Raw genomic sequence first — 26,198 nt, 5'->3', positions numbered from 1 at the left:
ACTGCACAGGAGTGTCAGCCTAGATTTTGTGCTCAAATCGCTGGAGTAGGAATTGAACCTGCAACCTTCTGACTTAGAGACAAGGGTGCTACTCACTGAGCCGCAGCTGACACTGCTAAAACTAGCTGCAGCAAAACAAAGGATTTCAAGGCAAAGCACAAGACAGAACCAGGAACTTAGTGAAATAAACAAACAAAATCTCTTTACTTAAAAAAACACTTTATTGAGGATTAGAATTCAACTTGAAGGAGACACAGGCAAACATTAAGAAAAATGTGCTAGTGTTGATATATCATAAAAATGTGATTTACTGACACTTCAAGTACAAGGCAAGTGACAGCTCAGACCTGCCCAAAGGGCCACAGGCAGCAAAATTAAATGTTTGAGTTGATTTGGTGAAAATATATACTAAACATGTGCTGAATATCTGAGTGATATGTGGCAGCAGCTGGTTTTCCTGCAACAGCACCCCTTCCTACCACATGATCCAAGTAGCCTAATCTACAACACTGTGCTTTGGCTGCTCTCACCCCAGCATGTGATGCACTCTGCACTTTCATTACATTGAGCAGCAGACTTGGACCCTGCCACAAACTAAGCCATCTGTCTATTTTATCCCCCTCCTCTGGGTTTTCTCCCCCTCACAAAGTGCTGGTTCTTCCTAGGACGCATGTCCACAGTTAATAGCTGCCCTCCCAACACCTTGCCCATGAAACCACAGTGTAAGCATAAGCGGTAAGTGTTGATAGGCTAATCAGCGCTGGAGGCATCACATCTCAGCCCAAACCAGTCTGCGCACAACATCCTTATTAGTCCTTCCAACTCGTCCTCATTTATTGGATGAAGCCCTGTTTCTGATCATTTTTAAAAGCACACAGAATTCTTCGTACTTAATTCACTGATCTAGATTTTGAATAAATGAAGGGTTGGACAGTTGAACATACAGGCACTGGGATCACTGGATAACTTACATTTAACCAGTGCTGGATGAAAAGAATAGCTTCCAATTCAGGCACCCAGTGTCAGATCAAACACTCCCAGGGCAGGTACAGCACGGGTTAGATACGGAGTAAAGCTCCCTCTACACTGGCCCATCAAACAATCCCAGGGCAGATTGGGTAGAGCTCCATCTATTCTGCCCAGTGCGTATCAGTGATAATCTCAGAAGAGCTGAGGAAAAATATCACAATGGTGCCTCTTACTGCACCCAGTGAGATATTTTTCACTTCTGCTATCAGCCATCCTGTGAGACTATTTAGAGAGAAACAATGGGCAATTCTGTGCGCCCAAACTATGTCCAATAAGAACCAGATGGAGACTGTCCAAATTCTGCCCAGGTTACATTTGAGCCCAGGTTGCAGAGATGAAATGATACTGGCCTAACATCTTTCTTACATTAAATCTAGTCCAGATTTTACAAAATCTAAATGAAATGTTGCAGGTTCACCTCCAACACTGAAAAGGAAAGAATCCAATCCACGTGCGCCAGTGGCAGGGGGGCTCAGAGGGTGGGAAGGAGTATGAGGCTTCAGTCACGTGCCAAAATGATGGCAGTGTTGGTATAAAAAGCAGAGCGACAAATTTAAAAACCCCACTGATGTTAACCATTACAATTCCGGGCATCCCTTTAAAGCCCTCGATTAGATCCCAGCCTATAACTCAAGTATCTGTTATTGTCTATTTATAACCTTTGAAGAACTTAACACAACTTAATTTTTGAAAAGGAATCCAATGTCTGATGAGAAGACACTCAGCTGCCTGGTTACGCACGCAGGGGGTCAGAAACACTTTCAAAACTGCTGTAGTACAGAGCAGTGGAAGATGGATACTCACTATATGCTGAATTTCCAATCTCAAACCAGGTACTGGAGGGAAGGTGACAACATTGTTACAAACTAGGGAGGGAGCAAACTCTTGTGTGGGGGTGCAGTGGGGGAAATGCCAATTAAGATTGTCACTATAAAAAAGTATCTGACTCGAATTGCTCTCCTCGCTATGCAACCAGTTCGACATGAAAGAGGGAGGTGACTGATCCTAGACACCACCAGGAGCCACCTAAAACTCAGTTAGAAACTATGCCAAACAGACACAAATGACTCCTCAGCTTGTGCACTGGTGTCAAGAGGGAGACCATTTTGTACAACTGCAGATAAAACAGTCCCACTCATTTGGATTCAGCAGATTAGAGTCAACATTAGAGGCCATTAGTTGCAGTGGCAGGGAGAAATAAAAACCAGCATTGTGCACTGGAGAGCACATTTTAACTTGAAGAGCTTCAGTGAATGTGGAAACTGCATCCAATGCATTGATCGCGTGACCAGAGGGCGCGGGCGATGAAGGTTTGGGGGGGCGGAGCTAGGTGGCTGACTCAGTCTATGGTTAAATGGTAGCCTTGGCCGCAGTGGTTCCCTATAAATCAGCAGGGGGCTACGACTCCTCAATCAAGGTCAGATCATCACTTTGGTGCTGGAACTGGGCATCACCAGATAGCATGGAAGAAAAACAAAGCAGCATGGGCTTAGAGCATTTAAAATAAACTTTGCTCATTTTTAGTGGCAAGACATAAAATGTTGGAAACAGAAAATGATAGAAATTAAGCCTACAATCGAAAGATAAAGTTGGTCAATGGTTTGCGTGGGATGTTGACAGAGCCCCATTCCTTCACATGCTGACTGAGGTACAGCTGGTGGAGCAGGGGCAGGGAGAGAATGCCATGATCCATTAACAGTACATGAACACTGGTCAGAGCAGGCTCGATAGACTCGAGTGAGAAAAGGCCAGTCAGACTGCACTCGTTCCCAGGAGTGTGTGTGGTTTTTAAACACCAAGATTTGAAGAAGTTTAAGCACATGCCGGTGCAGCCCACAGGCTAACCACACCAGTCAGTGTGATGTTCACTTCCTTCACACTGACTAAATGAAACCCTATTAAACCGCTGTGCAGTGGCCTTGACGCATTCCTCCTTTCCTCTTCCCCACAAGTGATCTGTACTTGTGAACTTGAGTGGAAAGAATGCCCTGCACTAGTGACTTGTTCTCCAAACCTTAAAGGCAACAAAACCATTGACCAACAAGCACAAGTCGTCATAACCCCCTCCTCCTCACAAAAATCTGCTTGATCACAAACACCATCAAATTCTCTCTCCTTCCTTCCCCCCCCCACCTTTCCTCTCCCCACGTTTTGATGGGGTACAGTGCCACAGGAGCCAGAAAACTCCGTACCTCACCCAAGTCTCCATTCCTCACACGTGTGCCTAGGCATGAGTTTTGGGAGATTATTTGACTGTAGAGACATTATAGCCAAGCTTGATTTTGTTCTAACAAACACGCAATTTCAGTAGCAAGAACCCTAACTTACTTTCCCCTCCTCAGCCACGAGGCAACTGCAGCCCCAGCTGCTGCTCGGACTGGGATCAGCTCATTCAGCGCAGACCCTATCAAACCTGGTACCTTCTAGTTTGTATGGAGCAGGTGTTACACCGGCTGTTTAAGTTGCTTGTGTATTGCCATTTTAAAAGGAGCCGGTCATAAGCTTCTAGCACATATCCATCCCCCAAACAAACAAAAGCTTACAGGCACCGTTACTCCAGGTTTATTTGCAGTCTCATTCTATGCCACCTGCTTGGTTTAAAAACCCACCATCCAAGTAAGTGGACTGCACAAGATACTACATTCTCCACTCACACAATGCATTAATACCAAGAAAAATCAACGACATGCATTTCAATTATATGTACAAATATAATACTGAATTTACTTACTTAGTGACTGGATGCAAATGTTTTTTCTTTAAATGTAGTATGTCACTTTTATTGTGAATATTTATATTTAATCTCTCCAAATATATATTCTCTCCTCAAAATACATGATGGTAAATATAGGATAACAAATGACTGACTGAGTTATAGGGCAATGTTTCAAGTTAACTGTTTGGACAATGTTCGCATTCTCATGAGGGATGCCTGTGTAGTTTATAAGCAGCAGAATGGGACAACCTGCCCCCATCCACGTGAGGTAAACCTGCCTTAAACCAATCGCCAGTTGGGTTAAAAACTTAGTATACTGTTTATTTCTAGACTCTTACTGTTACACTTTAAACTACAAGGCAGCACGAGGCCAGTGAAAGGCTGAGAGAGATGGGGACAAAGGTATATAACGGTTATTACACGATCAATACTATATACAATTATGCCTTCAAGAGAGCTTGACTGAGTCAGAGATCACATCTTATAGAAGGTGAGTGTCTTTATAGATTAATACTTGGTCCATGTGATATCCTGGACTGGTTTCAATCGCCTGAGGGGGTCGGAGAGCAATTTTCTGGAGTATTTTCTCACTTATTGGCCCTGTTTTTTTTTTAAACCTCTGCTAGGAGATTACATGGTTGCCCATGGTGTGGGGGAGAGGGGGTGGGAAGTGTCTAGTCACGATGCTCCAGCTATCACGAGGTGTAGGGCAGGCTTGATGGACCAGCTGGTCTTTTCCTGCCCGGCAGAGATTCTACTCCCTCTCCCCCTGTGGCAGTACATTACAAAATGGATGAACACTGTAGTACACAATGTAACAGATGGCCAAGGTACTTTACTAAAAGGTGTATCTGGTCTCCTGCTGGTATCACGAGTGTACACACAGGTTTGAGCCCCAAAACTCCAGTTATACACACACCATGCATCCCCACTTATTATTCTGCCGTTAAGATATGAAACAAGAGCTCTGATCAAAAAGTATTTCCATAATCAAAGCATTTCTCAATTCTATGTACAATGAACAATTGACCAGGACTTCTATAAACCAGGCCTTTTTAACAAACACATCTGATTTGGAATTTCCTGGAGGTTAAGCAGACTTTGGGTGAAATTAGAAGTTATTAAATCATCTGATCAAGGAAAAAGAAAAAAAATACACAATACAAAAATAAGTTTGGTTTTACACATACATGGGAAGTAAATATAAAATCAGTAATTTCACAAGATGGCCACTCTCTGCAACCCCCTTCTCTGCTTCCAATTCAAGTTCAGTTAACAGCCTGAGAACAGAACACCTCGAGTTAAACAGCAAGTTGTAAAAAATAAATTATCCCTTCTTTATGGAATGGATTCTTGTTGTTCTTTTCTGCAGTAGTTATCTACATACTTAGAACTCATCGTGTCTCACTAAGGCCTCCCCGAAGTCTGTGGCCTGGCTCCCCACAAACAGGTCGTACTTCTTGATTATTTCTTCCTTTGAGAGTTTTCCATCCTGGAACAGAATGGGGAAAACGGTAAAAAGGGAGCCATGTAACTTGGAACAGGTGAAGGCCATTAGACCTGCCCCTTCGACAGATCAACCCCATCCACCATATCTAATCAATCCCTTCTCTGGAAATGTATCCAATTGCCTATTGAATTCATTGAAATTGACTTTCCACAATAATTTCCCATTGGGTGAAAAATCTCTGCTCAACACCATAAGAACGTGAGATAGGAGCAGGCCATACGGCCCCTCGAGCCTGCTCCACCATTCAATAAGATAATGGCTAATCTTAGACCTCAACTCCACTTTCCTGCCCGATCCCATATCCCTAGATTCCCCTCGAGTCCAGAAATCTGTATCTATCTATCTCAGCCTTGAATATAGTCAAACGACTGAGCATTCACAGCCCTCTGGGGTAGAGAATTCCAAAGATTCACAACCCTGAGTGAACAAAAACCTCCTCATTTTCTAACAGGAAGCAGAGAGTTGGGATAAATGGTTCATTCTCGGACTGGCAACCGGTAGCCAGTGGTGTTCCGCAGGGGTCGGTGCTGGGTCCCCAACTCTTTACAATCTATAGTAAGGATTTGGAGGAGGGGACCAAGTGTAACATATCAAAGTTTGCAGATGATACAAAGAGGGAGGGAAAGTAGAGAGTGAGGAGGACATAAAAAACCTACAAGGGGATATAGACAGGCTGGGTGAGTGGGCGGAGATTTGGCAGATGCAATACAATATTGGAAAATGTGAGGTTATGCACTTTGGCAGCAAAAATCAGAGAGCAAGTTCTTATCTTAATGGCGAGAAACTGGAAAGTACTGCAGTACAAAGGGATCTGGGGGTCCTAGTGCAAGAAAATCAAAAAGTTAGTATGCAGGTGCAGCAGGTGATCAAGAAGGCCAATGGAATGTTGGCTTTTATTGCTAGGGGGATAGAATATAAAAACAGGGAGGTATTGCTGCAGTTATATAAGGTATTGGTGAGACCGCACCTGAATACTGCATACAGTTTTGGTGTCCATACTTAAGAAAAGACATACTTGCTCTCGAGGCAGTACAAAGATGGTTCACTCGGCTAATCCCGGGGATGAGGGGGCGGACATATGAGGAGAGGTTGAGTAGATTGGGACTCTACTCATTGGAGTTCAGAAGAATGAGAGGCGATCTTATTGAAACATATAAGATTGTGAAGGGGCTTGATCGGGTGGATGCGGTAAGGATGTTCCCAAGGATGGGTGAAACTAGAACAAGGGGGCACAATCTTAGAATAAGGGGCTGCTCTTTCAAAACTGAGGTGAGGAGAAACTTCTTCACTCAGAGGGTAGTAGGTCTGTGGAATTTGCTGCCCCAGGAAGCTGTGGAAGCTACATCATTAAATAAATTTAACAGAAAAAGACAGTTTCCTAGAAGTAAAGGGAATTAGGAGTTACGGGGAGCGGGCAGGAAATTGGACATGAAACTGAGTTCGGATCGGTCAAGACCCTGTGGGTGATGGAGCGGGCCCAGGGGCTGATTGGCCGGGTCCTGCTCCTACTTCTTGTGTTCTTTGGATTTGAGGTTAGGATCAGATCAGCCATGATCTTATTGAATGGCGGAGCAGGCTCGAGGGGCCGATTGGCCTACTCCTGCTCCTATTTCTTATGTTCTTATGTTCATTTGTCTTAAATGGCCGACCCCTTATCCTGCAACTATGCCCTCTGGGTTTGAGATTCTCCAGCCATGGGAAACAACCTCTCAGCCTCTACCCTGTCAAGCCCCCTCAGAATCTTGTATATTTCAGTGAGATCCCCTCTCATTCTTTGAGAGTATAGGTCCATTCTACTCAACTTCTTAGGACAACCCTCTCATCCCAGGAATTAATCTAGTGAACATTCACTGCACTGCCTCTAAGGCAAGTATATCCTTCCTTAGGTAAGGAGACCAAAACTGTACACAGTACCCCAGGTGAGGACTCACCAAAGTCCTGTACAACTGTAGCAAGACTTCCTTACTCTTGTACTCCAATCCCCTTGCAATAAAGGCCAAAATGCCATTTGCCCTCCTAATTGCTTGCTGTACCTGCATGCTAACTTTTTGTGTTTCTTGTACCAGGACACCCAAGTCTCTCTGGACACCAACATTTAATAGTTTCTCACCATTTAAAAAAATATTCTGCTTTTCTATTCTTCCTACCAAAGTGAATAACCTCACATTTCCCCACATTGTACACCATCTGCCCCCTTCTTGCCCACTCATTTAACCTGTCTCTATCCCTTTGCAGACTGTGTCCTCCTCACAGCTTACCTTCCCACCTAGCTTTGTATCCAGAGTAAGGAAGTCTTATTACAATTGTATAGGGCTTTGGTGAGACCTCACCTGGAGTACTGTGTACAGTTTTGGTGTCAAGAGACTTGGGTGTCCTATTACCATGCAGACACTCAACTTCCCAATTTTTTAAAAAAAAACTGGTATTTGAGATCTTCAATAAACAATTTGCTTATGAATTGTCAATTCCTTTCCTAATCTAAAGAAAAAAAAATCATACCTCATCCACTTCTCTATATACATGTTCTCCACTTCCCAACCCCACAGACACCATCTTTACTCATCACTGGTCAGCTCCAACAGAGAATAACTGATTTCCTATGCTCACTGACTTGAGTGTATTCATTGAAAGAATCTGTTGCATATTCCTCCCCTGACCCATTTATCCCATCTCGAAGATTTGGATAGGGTTTCACAGGAGTCAGCAGCCTCTAGTGCCTCCCCAAGTGGTCATTCTTGATCTGAACAGTGGAATGTCAGCGTGCTATTCCACCATGCAAGGTGCCATTATAACCCTCACCTGCTGTCCACACACAGGCACTTCAATCAGATGTCAGTGGACAACAGGTCGGAATGGGCTAGAGCTGATTCTTCTGCCTCCCCTTTCTCCATTGCCACTCTCCGAGTGCACAGTGTGATCGATCTGTTTCGAACTTGCATTTATATAGTGCCATTAACTCGCTCCACCTCTCTCTCCCCTCCTTTAACATACTCCTTAAAACCTACCTCTTTGACCAAGTTTTTGGTCACCTGTCCTAATATATCCTTATGTGGCTTGGTGTCAAATTTTGTCTGATAATCGCTCATGAAGCACCTTGGGACATTTAACTAAAGGCACTATATAAGTGCAAATTGTTGTTGTTAATGTAGTTAAATGTCCCAAGGTGATGCACAGGAGCGATCAGACAATGTGATGCCGAGCCACATAAGGAGATATTAGGACAGGTGACCAAAAACTTGAAGAGGTAGGTTTTAAGGAGTGTGTTAAAGGAGAGAGGTGGAGGGGTTTGGGGAAAGAATTCCAGAGCTTAGGGCCCAGGCAGCTGAAGACACGGCCTCCAGTGGTGGTGCGGTGAAAGGCTGGGTAATGGAATTATACGCCTGACACTCGGTCCGTTAAGCAAGACCGGACGAGCAGTGGGCACAGCTCACCTGGTTTTCATCAGATTCGTAGACAAGATGGCGGGCCTCGGCCTCAGCATGGTCATAGTCAGCTGGCAGGATCCAGTCCTTGGTTTCGTCCTTGTCCATTTTGCCGTCTTTGTTCCGGTCTCTGAACTCGGTGAACTGCTCGCGCTCGGTTTTCACCCACTCGGGCTCGTGGCCGTCACTGTCGGCAGTGTACATGTCGCCTGAAACCAGAGAGGGGGAGGTCAAACGTGTCAGCAACTTTCCCCTTTAACCAACTGGCCCCAGTTTACAAAACCACTTTTGCCTCGACACATCGGTACATGTAGCAAAGTACAAAGAGAACATAAACTTCATTTGGCCCTACTCTGCTCAGACAGAATGTAGGGTCTGCAGCACCAAGGAATCCTCCCCCCATTTATTTTGTCTGCCAAAGATGACTTACTGCAGGAAAAACTCAGGAGCAAAACATGGTCATTTTATCCCCTAGGCACCCCCACACTATAAGTAATCAAGCAAAACTCGGACACCAACTCAACATCGCAATCCATGTTCTTGAATCCTAACTGGATGCGGAATGCAGATGAAATTTCCACAGCCTCAAGTTTGGAACCAATGTCCTAATGCCCTTTGGAATCCTTTCCCAAAATTCAACCATCTCACTTCAACTCTTCACCAGCACAAAAGCTTCAAAATCTACTTGTTCAACCTTGCCTTTAGTCACCTCTCCTGTCAAATCCCTGCTCAGTGAAGCTCCTTGGGATATACTGCAGCATCAAAAAGGTACCATACAGTCTGCTGTACACCTCTACCCTGCAATTTTATCTTCCTGACCCCCCCCCCCCCATTCTTCCAACTTTGGTCTACTTACCAATATACTCCTCCAGATCAATGAATCCATCTCCATTCTTATCAATGTCTTCCATGGTTTCCTGCCAGAGAAACAAAGCTTTTGTCTATTTCTATGGATAAACCTTCAACAGCAGGAGGAAATAATATGGCTCAAATCAGAATATGAGTTCTGCTTACTGTTTAAAGTCAAAACTAGTAAAAATGGAATTAACATAGCAAGTGTCCATATTGGGAGTCTTGTCCCTTGCAGAGTCCAAGTCTCTATACAACCAGAAATTTAAAGCTGGCAATTAAGGCAACCATTGAACCTTCACTTGCCATTCAATCATGTACAAATCACCACTGTTGTGGACACTCCTAGTTTAATCAATCAACCGCCAGAAAAAGGTGGTGAACAGCCACAAAGAAAATATATAAGAACAATGAAAAGTCTCTGAATAGTACACAAGCTTTAACTAAGGAGACAGACACAAGCCCAGAAGGACATCAGATAGCTTAGCTTTAACATTGCAGGGTGGTGCTTGTGTGTGACAGGATGCTCGTGGAGATGAAGGTGGAAAGGGCTGTTTTTACAAATCTAAAGATAGATCTAACAAGAAAAATCTAACTGGATAGTTTTCTGGTAAACGATGCAATTGAGACAAGAGCAAGCATTTTACAGGATGTGTTTTTTGGGGAATTTTGGGATCAGTCAAATGGGCCATGTGGTCCTTTCTGGTCCTGTACATTCCTTATGTTCCGATAACAAAATGTAACGTCACAATCCTTGTTACTCAGTCCTGACCAGCTGCTCGGTTCCAAGAAGCCAAAGTACAGTCAAGTCTCGTAGTGCAGTCTATCCTTCTAACCCTCAATCCCATCCCATGTCAGATATTCAGTCAGCTCTTCTGCATCTTGATACACAATCATTTAAGGGGAAGCTAGATAAGTACACGAGGGAGAAAGAATGAGAAGGATATGCTGATAGGATTAGATGCAGGGTGAGATGTAAGATGAAGTAAGGTGGGAGGTGGCACGTGTGGAGCATAAACCTGTTGGGCTGAAGGGCCTGTTTCTGTGATGTACATTAGGTAATTGTGTGTAATCTTCTCCAGTTTAAGAGGGGGGAAAAACATGGCAACACTCACCAGCACAACTATGTCCTTCATGTGGTCGTATTCCTCTGGGTGCAGGAAGGCAGTGAACTCCTCTTTTGTGGCAAACAGGTCACCGTTTTGGTCAGCCCTTTTGAACCGGCGCTCATCTCTTGCCATCATCTGTTTGTAGTTGTAACCATCGTCAGAATCCACATCATCTGTGGAGATCAAACAGGGAGTGGAGAGAATAAATCCAACGTGGGTAAACGGAGGCACAAGTGAATGAATGATCGGTCCCAAAGATAATGCCAGGGTTGAGATAGAAACATAGAAAATAGGAGCAGGAGTAGGCCATTCGAACCTGCTCCACCATTCAATATTATCATGGCTGATCCTCTATCTCAATACCATATTCCCGCTCTCCCCATACCCCTTGATGCCTTCTGAGATAAAGTTCGCTAACTGGCAGTGATTGTTGGAACAGCAGCAATGACCGTTTATATTTAAGTTTTTGAAGTACTTCACTCTTTGCCTTAGGTGCTGCGCTACAGCAGGAAACTCTGCTGGGAATGGAGCTTGGCATTTTCTCATGTTACTTTGTGCACAATGAAAGGCAAACCAGATCAATCTTGAGGCTAGTTGGTGTGTTTCCACAATCCCATGGCAGAACCACAGAACATCAAAACATCATGACTCACGTTCCCAGTGAGTTTTCCCCATTTATAAAAAGTGCTTTCAAAACCTTCTCAACAGGAAGGTCTTGGGTTTCATCTCTATTCTGAGCCAAGTTAGTTAGTTATCTGAATCAGGACATTACAATTGGCCTTGGTGATCAATGGGAAGAGGGGAGCAGGAAAATGGTGGAAAAAAAGTCAGGATTCCTACTCCTGATCCCCATCCATTGATCCCTCCTGGAGAGTACAAGGGCATCAGTTGAGGAGGGGACAGTTTGAGCTGCATTGATCGCTTGCCATCTTGGCTCACACATAAATATCCATTTGATCAAGGTACCGGAGGGCTGCCAGCATTGGTGGTACTACACTCACAGTCAGTGCTTCAGAGTGGGGAGAAAACAACAACGCTCTCATCCAAACACAGAATGCGTATTTACCAGCTGGCATGAGTCAGTTACCAGGGTCAATGCTGGGAGAACTGCCCAAGACTTGGACTGACAAGTTGCCAGTTTGTTGTGACAATAGGGGCACTGAACATGAAAAGACACCAATTTACACCGTTCATGTACTGTGAAGTGCTGAAATATCCTAGTCCCTTCGTGATGTTAACATAGAAGAGATGTGCCAACCACTAAATGTCCAGTGGCACAATGTCAAAGCAAACTCCTCTCTCCACCCCCTCCAAATCAGGTGGCTGATCCCGACATATTTCCTGCATGCCAGTCTCTAACCTAAAATCTTTCTGTATACCAATGAATCATTCAACACTAGAAAACCCCAAAACATTCAACACCGCAATGGCTAATACAGCACTGAGTGCACCATGTCCATTTTAAAACACAAATTCAATCTACAACAGGGCTCAGTATTAACTAATGCACCCAAGCCTACAACTCAAGACACTTTCTTACTAGATTCACCAACTCGCAATTCACCTGCCATCAACAAGCAGAGACCCAAGTTAGAATTTTTTTAGCTGCACAAACCCTTACTTTTGCTCCTTAAAACTCCCACACGTTGATGTGACTATAAGTTAAGCTGTTCTTTTAAATAAATATTACATGAGATAGACTTGTGTGGCTCAATGGCCAAACCCATCTCACTGAATTCCCAGCAGCTGCAGTGGAGACAAGGTATGGTTACAAATGCTGCACCTCCCCTGTGCGTGTGCCTCACCAAGCTGTCCATTGACTGGTACATCTCCTACAATAGCAAACACTGATGCACTGAGCTGAGGCATAGTTACAGCACTCTGATAGAAGACCCGCCTCATTTATTCACAAGATTTCTCTTCCCCGCAAACCCCTGGCACTTTTTATACACACATACATAAACTGTCCAACACTACACTTATTCCAGCCAGTGGGTTTGCTGCAATTAATCAGACACAAGACAGTGCTTTTGAGTGCCTTATACCATTTGGATAAAATATTGCATCTAACAAACCAGGTAAATTTTCCCTTTACACAACAATTTCCATTAATTCCAAAGAGATATCACTTTTTTTTTACTATTTTGTGCTTGGGATGGAACCCTTTCCCATTCAGGTAACCAATATCAAGTACACAGATATAAAATAAAGCTCCTTCCACTTGGCCCAACTTTAGAAAAGCACCCCTTATACCACCAATTTAACATTACCCTTCTTCAGCAGCCATTTTGCGACTACTCAAACGAGAATGCCGTTTAGTTTTGAATTTAGGGCTTTTTATGCTGTGCATCAACTTCCAGTAGGAGCTGGATTGAGACTACCCGAAGTCGTTAGGTAGGATCTTACAAAGGAGACTTCCATCCCATCAGAGTGAGCTATTGGTCTTGGATGCAAATGGAGAACGTTTAACTCACCAAGTCTCCTCATATAATTTAAAAGGAAAAATTCAAGGACTTACCTGGTGAATGAATGAGGTCGAGGCGGTGCCTGAGTGGACGGATGCGGCAGTGGTAGGATTGTGGTGATGGGTGGAGCCACGGAAATGCTGGAAGGAAGCAGCCAGAGAAAGGTGCAGCGGTTCTACCCCCCTCTCCCCGCAAGGCCACTTGGAAAGCAGTCATGTGCTAGAGTGACCATGTATGGAAAACTAGTGCACGATGAAAATAGTGTGCTGCTTTTTAAAAAGTCTATAGATCTGAACCCTGATGTGAAACAGATTTAATACCAAAGCTGACAGATGGTATTAACTGATACGGACCTCAATTGCCAACATGAAGGATGATGTGGAGATGCCGGTGATGGACTGGGGTGGACAAATGTAAGGAATCTTACAACACCAGGTTATAGTCCAACAGTTTTATTTGAAAATCACAAGCTTTCGGAGATTATCTCCTTCGTCAGGAGAGAGAGTGAAATATGCGATTTGAGAACCTTTCACTCACTCACCTGACGAAGGAGATAATCTCCGAAAGCTTGTGATTTTCAAATAAAACTGTTGGACTATAACCTGGTGCTGTAAGATTCCTTAAACATGAAGGAGGTCCCAGTCCCAGTTCAAATTTAACTTCTAATGACAGTGAAAATGCACCATAGCATTGGGCAATACAGACCAACGTGGTCCAAGCTTCAAATCGATGGATGTATTTGTTCTAGGTATCAGCAGAATGTTGCTATTGCCCTGAATCATGTTAAAGGGGAGGGAGAGGAAAAGTAAACCAGGATTCCTACTCCTGAGCACTATCCAGGAAGCTCTGAAAGTTCACAGAATTTTACAGCACAGTACAGGCCATTCAGCCAAACAGGTCTATGCCAGTCTTTATGCTCCACATGAGCCTCCTCCCACTGTACTTCACCTTCTAGGCTATTAAGAAATAAAATCAGGAAACACTTTCACACAAAGGGTAGGGGAAATCTGAAACTCGCTCTCCCAAAGCCTGTGGGTCAATTGAAATTTTCAAGAGGGCGATTGATCGAACTTTGGGTAAGGATATCAAGGGTTAGGGACCAAAGGCAGGTAAATGGATTTGAGGTACAGATCAGCCATGATCTAATAGGATGGTGGAACAGGTTCAAGGGGCTGAATGGCCTCCTCCTGTTTGTATGTTCCTTCCTAACCATAGCTATCAGGAGCCACTGCCTTCAGAGGAGGAGGAAACAAGTTGGGGGGGGGGGAAAGGATAAAATTGCAGGCGAGAGTATAATTGCACTTTTTTTGATGGACAAGAGAAGAACTTTTATTGCTGATCTACCAATCTCCGTAAGCGTAAATTAGTGAAGTTGAAGTCTCCAGTAACGCCAGGAGCATCAGAATTCACTCTGAATCCCAGTAACCCACAGCACGGTATTTCAGCACCATAATTCCACCTTCAATTTACTGCCATTGGACACCCCCACCCCACCCCCTCAATTATTTGCATGCTGCTCATTGCCCCGCTGCTCCTTACCCAGGTAGTAGCCGTACGTTACGTTTCTGTACTCCTCCCAGGAGACAAACCCGTCCTGGTTACTGTCGAAATCTGGCCACTGGCGCCCAACATTCTCGAAGATGTACCTCTTCTGAGCCCTCTTTATCCAGGCCTTCAGCTCTGCCTCCGTCACAAATCCGTCCTTATCCCCATCTATTTTATCTACTATCATTCTACAAAGAGAGAGACAAAAAACGTGTAGATGGCAGGGTCAGACTCTGGGCCTTAGAGGGTTTACCAAAAAAACCTACCCAGCAGGGACCCATAGGTCGCATTTTTGTACTCCTCCCAGGTCACGAGGTCATCGTCGTCTAGATCATGACCCTTCCACTGACGGTCGACATCCTCGTAAATCCAACGCTTTTGTGTAAATTTAATCCATTTCTCAAGTTCCTCCTCTGTAACAAACCCATCCTTGTCTCCGTCGATTTTATCTACAATTTTTCTGTTGGGAGAGTCACAAAACCCGGGAAAGGTTAGGAAAGGAGCTTGGAGAAGCTGATCTACAGGCACTTTTACATTCGAGTTAGGGGATCCTGGAGAGTCACACAAACAGAGGCTTCTGTAGGGCACTCTCCCCCATTTACCTTTCTCTTACAGCCACCTCAATCCAAGGGCTGTTGCGGGCCAAAAAACAGCGATTCATAGGTAAAAAAGGCAATAAAAATGCAGCTGCAGATTTAAGTGAAGGCCAGATGCCACGGTATTGGACATCTAGAGGATCCCCATTTTATATTGAGAGTGGTACCAGCTGCAGCAGTACTGCACCTCTGCTCTTTTTTAGCACCCTTTCAATGTAAAAGTGCCTTTGGTGAAGACTGTTAGTTCTACTGTGCAGGTATGGGGCTGCGAAGGGATCGTACAGCATCTAAGAGAAAATGACATAGCCTTCATACTAGAGGTTGTTAGTACCATTCCAGAGCGCCCATTTTTCAAATAGGCCTGTAACAAAGTCCGTCCCTTCCCCCAAGGCAGTGACTCATGCTGGGAACAACTCTGCATGTGCACGAGTCCCTCCAATAACTCGTCCATGTTGCCATTCTTCATGAGTGTTAGTCTATTTGATCATGGGGGTGGTGAAGAATGGAGAAAGTAGTACGAGAGAAAAGAGAGAGAAGAAGATTGGGTGTGCTACATCCAAATCCTACCCTCTCTAGATGGCAGCATACTTTCTAGCTGGACTGACTGCATAGGGATCAGCAGGTCTTGGCAGATTCTCATCTCTCCAGCACAGACAAACAGACCAACTGTCATGTCCCCAGTGCTGGTCAAGCTGAGATCAGGTAGCAGCACAGTGATTGACCTTTGGGTCATCCTGATCTTCATGGTTCAATAACACATTAGTGCATTTACCCATCAAACCTTCAGGGAACCCCTAAAGGCTACTTAGAATAGTGTGGTACTTTTTTTTCAGCTGTAGAACCTGGATTCAAATCCAGCCAGATTAGTGGAATTAAATCAGTATCTCCCTCTCAAGGTCACAAAGGAATTGAGTTTGGGGCAGTCTCAAGCCATGTACCAAGTGGGCACACAAAAGGTCATAACCGACAACTCAAATCAGAGATTGCTAGTGTGGGGAAAATATCACAACGGTGGGCAGAGTTTTTATTCTGCACAAACCCTGACCTGGTATGGGAGAACCAGAACGCCATAGGTACATGTATTAAATATGTGATGGAATACTGCACATTGCAAGTTACAATTGGACACATTTCCAAAAAAAAGGAGTATGGTGAGAAAATGGATGGTTGAGAGCCAACGCAGGTGTACTGGGTCTCAATAAACCCATGTTAAAAATTCTTGTGTCCCAAGCCCAGTTTGGACTCAGATTTAACTGAATCTCTACTGGAGATGAGACAGACAACTCATGTTTAATGTAGCAGAACATCCCATGGCACTTCACTGTTAAATGTAAGGAATCTTACAACACCAGGTTATTTTAAAATCACAAGCTTTCGGAGATTATCCCCTTCATCAGGCGAATGACTTCACTGTTAGATTTCTGACAAAAATAGGAGCAGCGGAATTAGGAGATGTGGCACGTTGAAGTAGATTTATTAAATGAGGTTTTCGAAGGTGGGGAAGGAAGTAGCAAGGGCTGAAGGCGGGGAAGTGTTCTGCCACTGATGGTTGGGGGGTGGGTGGAGTGGGGGAACACCTAGATCAGATTTGAAGAGTGGTGTGTGCAAGCTATGACCTAGGGTTGGGTGTAGAAAGACCATAGGTGGATGAACAGTTGAGGATTGCCGAGAGAGAGGGAACCAGCAAAGTTAGAAAATCAAAAGTTTGTTTGCATACGAGCACGAGGCTATCAAGTGATCACTCAAACAAAAGGATTTTAGTCACAAGCTGTGGAACAAGGCCATGCTCTGTAAGGAAGTAAATGAAAGCCACAGCACTCACTCAGTTACAACTCAGAGCTTCAGAATTCCGGTGAACAAAACCAGTTTTCAAGTGAGCATGTCGTAGGGACTCACTGTTACACAATGAGCTTAAAAAGAGTTAGTTATTCACCATGAATTAACTTGCATCTTTCATTACATTTATTTCCAGAAGAAAAAAATGCTCACCCCTCTTCACTTAATGGGTCTGATTCTTGCTGGGATACAATTCTATGTGCACCAAAAGCTCCCCACCAGTACCTCATCCAAGGAGATATTCTTCACATGCAAATCTAAACAGTAAATGTTGAGACGATTCGCCTACAGGGAAGTTTGATTCTGCCTGTACCAACCTCAGTACCCGAGCAACTTCCCTATGGGAGTCACTGTGCAATGGTCAGGAGTGGGTACCTTGAATAATTTCACCTCCTCCTTTTCAGCTCAGAGGCAGAGACTAATTGTAACACACCTTCCACCAACCCAGCCGAGATCAGCGAACTCAGCGCAGAGGACCCAACTTGAGAAAGTATACCCTGGAAAGAGTCAGTATTATTTCTAAAAGACATCAGGTTTAGAGGTAAGACTGGACAGGAAACAGGTCAGTTAAATCTCAATGGCAACAGCTTGCCATGAAAAGAAACACTCTGTTCAGTGCAGTCACTGGGTTTAGTGTATTGGTAGACTCTAAAGCGAAAGATATTATACCTGCTATTGTGCCAAATGCTCAAATTGCCCCCACTGTCATTGCAATGATAGAACTATAACGATCAGTACTACAGCCACACCCTCAAGCTCAGAATGCCCCATCCAGAAACAACCAAGTTGGAAGGACAGAATCTAGAATTTCACTGCAGGGTGTTTCTGTACAATTGAACTGGACACAGCACATGAAAATTCCATATCCCCATTTTACTGAAATCTTGGTGACAACATTGCACAGAATTACAAACCCACCCCTCAGAGCAAATAATCTCCATTCTTCCCTTAGTAAAGACATTCCAAATGAATGGCATTAGTTCTTCAGCCATCAGGTTAACAGTTTCCTGACAGGGAGAACAACAAATTAGAAAGAAAGCACCTCCCAGCAGCTGACCAGGTTGTCATTAGGAGGAGACTGCGAGTACATTACCCACCTGGCCCCAATCAGTGTCTCCCAGGGAGACAAGAGGTACATTGGAGGTAAAACACATTCAAACTGGGAATACAGCACTGCATTATTTAGCTCTCCCTGCCTGAACCCTTACACAGAAACACACATTAAGGCATTATATTAAATGGCCTCCTTTTAAAGCTGCCAAATGCCTCATTTTAATTCAGTACACTTTCCACTCCTTCTGTGGTTTATGCTGAGCAAATAATCAACAGTCTGAAAAACCTCAGGACCCTGAAGTCCCATTCTGGCAGAAGTTCCGAGCAGCCAGTAGGGACACAGTGCCATATTACGCCCACCATTATCCACATTTGTGGCTCAGGGAGGATTAATGCAACCCATTAATGGCTTATACAAACTGCTCGTTGCAGAGAACACAGCATCAACACTTCAAAAGTTATATAGGTGTTACCAAGGGCTTGAAAGTGGTGCTTACCTGACTAGACACTAAAGAACAGAATAAACAGATGCTAACTGACCCAGCTGTTCATGTTCCTGCAGAGGGTGGTTTTAACAAAACTACTGCAAACCTTTAATTAAGATTTAATTTATTTATTTACTTATTTTAAAAAAGGATAAAGGCAACAGCCAGATAAGTTGGAACTGGCAGTGACCTACCAATTTGAAGTTCCTAACCCCTCTGTTGCTACAATGCCTGACTGCCAAGGAACAATCCATGGTGGTTAAAGCACCCGACTCCCAACAGTGAGGGATTCTCCACACCACTAATGCCAAAGTACCCAACTCCCATCGAGGGAGGAACACGTTGCATCTATGGTGGTATAGAACCCAACTTGCACCAAGGAGGATCCCCATACGTCTTGTGATACAGAGTCCAACTCCTAGCAATTATACTTCCAATTCCTGCACCCTTTCAAATGCAATAAAAGGGAGCAGTGCGCTGACAGAATATTGAAGATGAGTTTGTGGTCAGCTCTACAACTTTTCCAGTGCAAACCATTATGTGTTAAACATTTTCTGACATGTTCTTACACACCCAAGCCTCTCTTTGCTCTCCTCAGGAGTGAGCTGGTCGAATGTCTTTGCCTCCTCAGCTCCAAGGAAGGCATCGTGGTCGTATTCGAAGTTCTCCGTGTCATCGTGCACCTTGTCACTCAGCTCCTTCTCGTGGATAGCACGATCTTTCTTCTCGGTGGGTTTGCTTAGAGCATAGACGCCACACATGGTCAGGTACAGAATGAGCTTTGTCAAACCCATCATATCCGTGGTGTTTCTGAAAGGTGGGGGGGAAAAAAAGGAAAAAAAAGTTAAACCCAAAGATTTGGTCTATGTTGTGTGCGCACAGTGTCTGGAGGCAGAAACAGTATTCACAGTAGTGGGGAGGGGAGAGAAAAGAGACTGAACAAACTTTTTCTTTACATTAGAATTTACAGAGAAAAATTCAAAAGTGCTGGAAATCAAATTTTAAAAATACACAATGCTGGGTATACAGAACATCTGGAGGAGAAAAGGTCAGTTAACAATGAAGGTGACCCGCTTCATCAGGGCACCGATTAAAGTAATATATTTGGGCTAAAATGCCAAGTAATTAAGTTTTGTTGCACTGCCCTTCTCATGCATCATTCACTTGCCAGGAAGGTGCCAGGCAGGTTGTACCTTTGCCAGTGATCTCCTAGCTGATTACTAGGAGGGACACAAACAGCCTGGGTTCAGTCACTTTAAATCCAACTGCTTCTTCCTCTGTTCTCCCCTTCTCAGAACAAAAGCTTGTATAACTAAGCAATCTTTTAGCTTCTCTATGGCAGCACACAGGTAATCAGCATACATCACACAGTTTCATTTATTCTCAGGACGTGGGCGCCGTTGGCAAGGCCAGCATTTATTGCCCATCCCTAGTTACCCCGAGAAGGTGGTAGCAACCAAGTGGTTTGCTAGGCCACTTCAGAGGGAGTGAACAGTCAACCACAATGGTGCAAGGCTGGAGTCAGTACTGGCCCATATCATGCAGGGACAACGGGTTTCTTTTGAAGTAAGAACAGAAAATGCTGGAAACACTCAGCAGGTCAGGCAGCATCTGTGGACAGCAAAACAGAGTTAACGTTTCAGGTCGATGACCTTTAACTCTTTTTCACCACAGATGCTGCCTGACCCGTTTGTTGCCAGAATTTTCTGTTCTATTTCAGATTTCCAGCATCCACAGTATTTTGCTTTTGTTTTAGGTTTCTTGAGTTGAGTTTTTATAACAACCCAGCAGCTTCACAGTCACTTTTATTGATACCAGCTAATTTAAACGAAACTCAAATTGCTGTGGTGGGATTTGAGCTCTTGTCCTCTGGATTATTAGTCCAGGCATCTGGATTACTAGGCCAGTAACAAAACCACTACACTACCGTAGCCGTGTCAAGAAGCTTCTCTGAGATGGACACCTTTGGGACAGACTGCAGGTGGCCTCCGCTATTGCAGTACATCGCTGGAGCTGAAACACACTTATAACAAGTGTATGGTTGAAATTTCTCTTTTCCTTTCTAGTTTCTAGATGCCGAATAGTCACTGGCTCTCAGGCTTTCCTGATGACACTCTGGAGCTGTCTCTACAAGTCATATGATAATGGCTTGGGGGTAAGTCTCAATTCTTCCTCCTGTGGGGTACCTAGCTTCGATTTGGTATTCTTCTCAGACCCTTCCCAGCAGTATAACAGATTGGATCCCCACTCCACATGTTGCTGAAATATCCTGCACCACAGTGGCCATTTAGACCAAAATAGGCCAGGTTCAATTTCCAGTAGTTGGGATGCAACAATTGGTCTCTGAGCAATTGGGGAGTGGAGTCACTGACTGGGGGGTGGGAAGGACATCCAGAAAGGGTTCTAGCTCTTGATTGCCATCTAGTAACTAACCCTTGCTAGACAGCATGCACGTGGAAGGTAATCATGGTCAGGATCAGATTCGGCTGCAATGTGTCCCACTCAGTTGCTGGGATGTTGTAAAAAAACTCAACTCAAAAGAAACCTGTCATCCTTACCCGATCTGGCTTATACGTGACAAGACTGGCACCAGTGGTTGACTTAACTGCCCTCTGAAGTAGCCTAACAAGCCACTTGGTTGCCACCACCTTCGCAGGGCAACTACGGATGGGTAATAAATACCAGCCTTTCCAGTGGCACTCACACCCCAAGAACATATGTCACCACTAACTGTCTAGGTTCACTAATGAAGATGGCCAATTGAATGATATACAGCAGAATACTTGGCAACTGTGGGCACTGCATCCTGCAGAAGACAGCACCTTCAGGAGAGGGGAGAAAATTGGAGGAAGGAAAAAAGGTTTGGCAACAAAATGACAGTCAGCTTAGGCTGACACTTCAGCGCAATACTGAGGGAGTGCTGCGCTGTTGGAGGTGCCGTCTTTTGGATGAAACATTGAGGCTCTGTCTGCTCAGGTGGACTTAAAAGATCCCATGGCACTATTTGAAGGGGAGTTCTCCTAGTCAACATTCATCCCATATCCAATACCACCAAAAGAAACAGATTAACTGGTCATATTTCTCATTGCATGCAAATCGGTTGCCACATTTGCCTACAAAACAACAGTGACTGCACTTCAAAAAGTGATTCATAGGCTGTGAAGCGATTTGGGATGTCCTGAGGACATGAAAAGCACAATATAAATGCAAGTCTTTTCCTTTCATAAGCTTACTTAGCCAAAGTAGGACATTTAAAATTCAATTTCCTTAATTATCTTTTTAAAAAAAAAATCACTAATCAGTGTGTTCTTGCTATAAATTCTGTTTTACAGTCACACAGAAAGCATTTAATAAGTGATATGCTTTGTTAGGTGTTACCATAATAGGATTGTCCACATTGAAGTGAGACATCACCTCGCCATTACTTCCCAATTTACTTCATCTTCCACTTTTTTTTTTAAAAAAAGCTTTGTGAAGTAACAAACTGGCTCTTCACTTCACCGTCGTTTCTCAACTGAGAGATACAGGAAACCCAACATTCAAAAAATGGACAAAAGCCTAACAGTAACTTACTTTATTTGTAAAAAAAAAAGCCAACACTGAAATCAAATGCTGGATTCCTAACTTTGAGCTAGTAGAAGAGGCAAAATATGCAGTTAACCCCATACCAATGCTGCTCAGAGTTCGACAGGATTCAATGCTGAACAAAAGTTCAATATTACTGCCAAATACAGGCATAAAAATATCTGCCCAGTAGCTACGATTGAAATCTTTCCAGATAATTTATTCTCAATTACTGCAGGTTACCAGAACATTACCATTCTTGATCTTTGACCATTCCTTTCCTATATTTTCAAAAAAAAAAGGGCACTGGCCTTTTGTTCATCTTGCTTTCCCATGCTCAGCCCTTCCCCATCAAACTCCACTCATTTTCCTTTTTTACACCCACTTCCTCACAGCCTCCTGCAAATCCCTGTCTGCCACGAACATCAAACTATTTTCTCAGTTTGCATCATCTCAATTTCCTGGACTGCTGCCATTTCTCTGCAACTCTGGTACAGATTGCTTCATTCTCAGACTCGTATCTGCATTCCTCCACATTTTCATGATGAGGTTCTCTAATTTGCTGCCCTGCTCCATTTCCCTCTCTACACCTACACTGGGGATATATACACCTGTTGCGCGAACACCTGGGGATATCCTGATCAATTGCTACTTCAACTCTCCAATAGATACTATTGGCTTTACAAACACACAGAAATCAAATACATCCCTCACTACAACTTTACAGCAGCTTCACTGATAAGCTTTCTGAGACACAGTTCCGTACATAGTCTAGGAGAGCGAGGCTATCCAATATCATTTTGGTACCGCAGTTTGCTCCAAAAGCCAGCCCCACAGCAAAGTACAGTGGGCACGATAATATATGTTGATGAGTCTTCCTCTGTATATATTGTACCAGGGAAAGCAGGAATGCAATTACAGTTCCTTGTGCTACCTTAGCACCAGTGTGTCCAAAAATCTCAGCACCGTGTCAAACACTTCAGACAAGTAAAAAGTGCTACAATATAAAAGGCAAGTGTTTTTTCCCCACACTTAGTGCCAAAAATGAATAGCGAGCTTGATCATTCGATGAGTTTGGAGCTACAAGAGTAATGCTTAATTCCTAATGCTGTTACTAGCCTTGCAATAAACTAGGGGAAAATAAACAGCTGCATTTTAATGTTAACTGATATGTTTATCCTCGGACACTCAAATCACCACCTCAGGTTGTTCCGATCACCAGTACATTACACTGTCATACAGCTCTAGAACCAAAGTTTTGAAACCGCATTGCTTCAGTGGACAATTTCATTACATCTACCATTATGTTCTACTGGAAATTGAGCTAATGACACTATCTGAGGTTCGAATTTTCACTACTGCTGACTGCACCCACTCTGCTTTGTAATGCCACATCATTACATCCAATTATAAAGATCGCAAGAGCATTTATTTCAGAGTTCTAGCAGGACCACTTGTATCTAGATACCATCTTTTGTGATGAACCATGAAGCAAAATGAGAAGCAATGAAACTTTCACAACTCATCAAATATACAAACTCTCTAGCACAGTCAGTCAGCTTGTGTATTGTGGATTTACATGGTGACAATCATGCACATGCTAGAGGGCGAGGTGCAACATCCAACCCCCTTGGCACTTCATGTCCATAAGATAAGCCATTGTATCACACTGTTCGCACACATTGCATTTATCTGTATTCCAAAAAGATCTTATTTTTCAGATTGTAAACAATTTTACAACACCAAGTTATAGTCCAGCAATTTTATTTTAAATTCACAAGCTTTCGGAGATTTTTCAGAGGGAGGGGTCCCAAGCCACAAACACTCAAAAGCCGTGACAATAGGATAATTATATACATGGCAAAATTCAAACTCCCTTTCCAGACAAGCCAAAATGAACTCCCTTTCCCACCCAGCCCTTCCTCTCCTGAAGGTGCTAAATCTGACACCTCACTAAAATGGCCACTCTTCATGGATGAGCCCACTCAGGTTATGTGTTTACATGCATGTATGTCAGCATCAAGGTGTCACAGCCATGCCTGACATTGCTCCAGCACACATGTACACTCCACTCCAGCCCAAGTCACTTCACAGCTATCAGAAGCGTGAACCTGGCTGATATTCCCCTCCCCTGCTCAAGGACATGGAGGCCAACTACAGCACCCGGCACCCTGTCAGACTAGGCAAGCAAGCACAGGATCAAACCTGGAACCTAGCTGGTCTGCCTTACTCAATTCCACACTAGGCAGCAAATCTTCTAACTAATACACCACCCAAGCACAAATACAGGTTGAGGCTGGAATTAAAATCTGGTCTCCTTCTCCAAGGGAAAGTTGGGGCATGTGGCATATTTGTACTTATGTAAATCAATTAGTTTATAATTACAGCATTCAAAAGCTAGTAATCCAGAGAATGCCTTGACTGGTCACATTGTTGCTACTGACTTATGAAAAACCAAACTCACCTCCCACATAATCTACAATTGGCCTGATCTCAACTCCAAAAATAAATCTTCACATTCAATATTAATTAGAAACACATTACTTAAACTGGATAAGAAAACATAAAACCATCAAATATTGCAAGCTATAAAGAAATAAAATACAAAACAAATGAAATATGCACAAAGCATAAAATAAAACCTATAAATAGTCCCCACCCAACATTTTAAGCAGAGATGCTGACTGACTTGTGGTGCAATTACAGCCATTTTCTGGTTACATGCCATTAACTTACAACATGGGGTTGTGAATTTAATGCAGTGCTTCCTGAATATCAGAATCATCATAGAATCATAGAAATTTACAGCATAGATGGAGGCCATTCAGATGTTGACAGTTTGGCTCCGTGTCAGCTTGATTCTCAAAAGTCTTGTCAGCTGTGACCCAGTGGGTAGCACTCATCCTTCAGAGTCAGTTGGTTGTGGGTTCAAGCCTCACTTGCGACTTGAGCACATAAACCTAACAGAGAGTGCTGCACTGTCAGAGGTGCCGTCTTTCAGATGAGACATTGAACTGAAGCCCCACCTGCTCACTCAAGTGGACGCAAAAGATCACATGGCCCTATTTGAAGAGCTGGGGAGTTCTTCCAGGATCTATCCCTCAACATCATCAAAATAGATTATCTGGTCATTTATCTCAGTGCAATCCACAGGACCTTGCTATGCACAAATAGGCTGCTGCATCTACCTAACTTACAACAGTGACTACACTGTGCAGTGGCTGTAAAGCACTTTGGGACATCCTGAAGTCACAAAAAGCACAAGTGCAAGTTCTTTCTTTGACTCCCAAAGTCTTTCACATGCAGTGTCTTATTACCTGGTTTAGGAGAGTTAGAAGTAAATCAAAACAAAAACTACAATTTTCTAACCACTCTAGCTGAGACTCTATTTCACTTGTTCTTGACCCACCCTCAAATTTAAAAAAATCAAAAGTAGAGGAACCCAATTACATAGACACATTTCAGTTCTACAATAGACATTCCCAAAAGGCAGGCCCTTGTCCACTGACCCTCCCTGGAAACAACCTTTCACACTGATGGGTTAAAAGACTTTAAATGAAATGAATTGGGTGGCTGTGTGGTAATATTGAACAATGACCAGCTAAGCTACAATGCAATTAATCACTAATTTATCACCAATGATAAACTAAACCACAGAATGAAATTTAAGAATGCAAATTTATCAGCCTAATTCTTTTTAAAAAAATGAAATTTGAAAATGTCTCCTATTGAGAGCGAATGTTTAACCCTACACCTGCTAGAGTCTCAACTCTCCTCCAGGTGCTTGAATACAGTATTTATAGCAACATTTAAATGTTAAAGTAATCACTATAATCCCCCAAATTAAATAACATAAATACCAGCCTCTTCTCCCGTCTCCTTCTCTCCTCTTACTCACTCACTCTGAAGAGGTCCAGCGGAAATAGCCCGCCCCTGCGCCCAAACGGAAATGACACCCCGGTCCCTCCTGCAGCCAATCACCGCTCGCCTTCCCAGCTCCCGCCTCCCTCCTGACGTCA

The 26,198-nt window shown here is 43.6% G+C and overlaps 1 protein-coding gene across 4 annotated transcripts; it reads right to left on the bottom strand.

The window, feature by feature from the left end:
• Positions 1-202: 202 nt before the first annotated feature.
• On the bottom strand, positions 203-26,119 carry LOC137341763 (calumenin-like). 4 transcript variants are annotated; one of them, XM_068005242.1, is made up of 8 exons: positions 26,040-26,118; positions 19,189-19,425; positions 14,640-14,833; positions 10,642-10,808; positions 9,534-9,594; positions 8,687-8,886; positions 5,133-5,237; positions 203-2,472 (listed from the first exon to the last, which is right to left on the bottom strand). In XM_068005242.1, the coding sequence occupies exons 2-7, from the start codon at positions 19,410-19,412 to the stop codon at positions 5,133-5,135; spliced, it is 951 nt and encodes a 316-aa protein (XP_067861343.1). In that variant the 5' UTR covers positions 19,413-19,425; positions 26,040-26,118; the 3' UTR covers positions 203-2,472. The 4 variants fall into 4 exon arrangements, with proteins under 4 accessions (XP_067861343.1, XP_067861342.1, XP_067861341.1 ...); XM_068005241.1 differs by having other exon boundaries at positions 203-5,237; positions 26,044-26,119; XM_068005240.1 differs by lacking the exon at positions 14,640-14,833 and adding an exon at positions 14,912-15,105 and having other exon boundaries at positions 203-5,237.
• Positions 26,120-26,198: the final 79 nt, after the last annotated feature.

Source organism: Heptranchias perlo, chromosome 24, assembly GCF_035084215.1.
Source record: "Heptranchias perlo isolate sHepPer1 chromosome 24, sHepPer1.hap1, whole genome shotgun sequence".
Lineage (NCBI taxonomy): Eukaryota > Metazoa > Chordata > Chondrichthyes > Hexanchiformes > Hexanchidae > Heptranchias > Heptranchias perlo.
Note: the sequence above shows the minus strand (reverse complement) of the source record. Positions and strands in the feature narration are given on the sequence as shown.

What these genes read in the sequence shown, in the direction of transcription:
- LOC137341763 (XM_068005241.1), bottom strand. Translation starts at nt 19,412, where the DNA reads ATGATGGGTTTGACAAAGCTCATTCTGTACCTGACCATGTGTGGCGTC. An exon ending in GAGAGCAAAGAGAGGCTTGG is followed by an intron (nt 14,834 to 19,188) that starts GTGTGTAAGAAC and finishes CTCTCTTTGTAG; the next exon opens with AATGATAGTAGATAAAATAG. An exon ending in TGATCTGGAGGAGTATATTG is followed by an intron (nt 8,887 to 9,533) that starts GTAAGTAGACCA and finishes CTCTGGTTTCAG; the next exon opens with GCGACATGTACACTGCCGAC.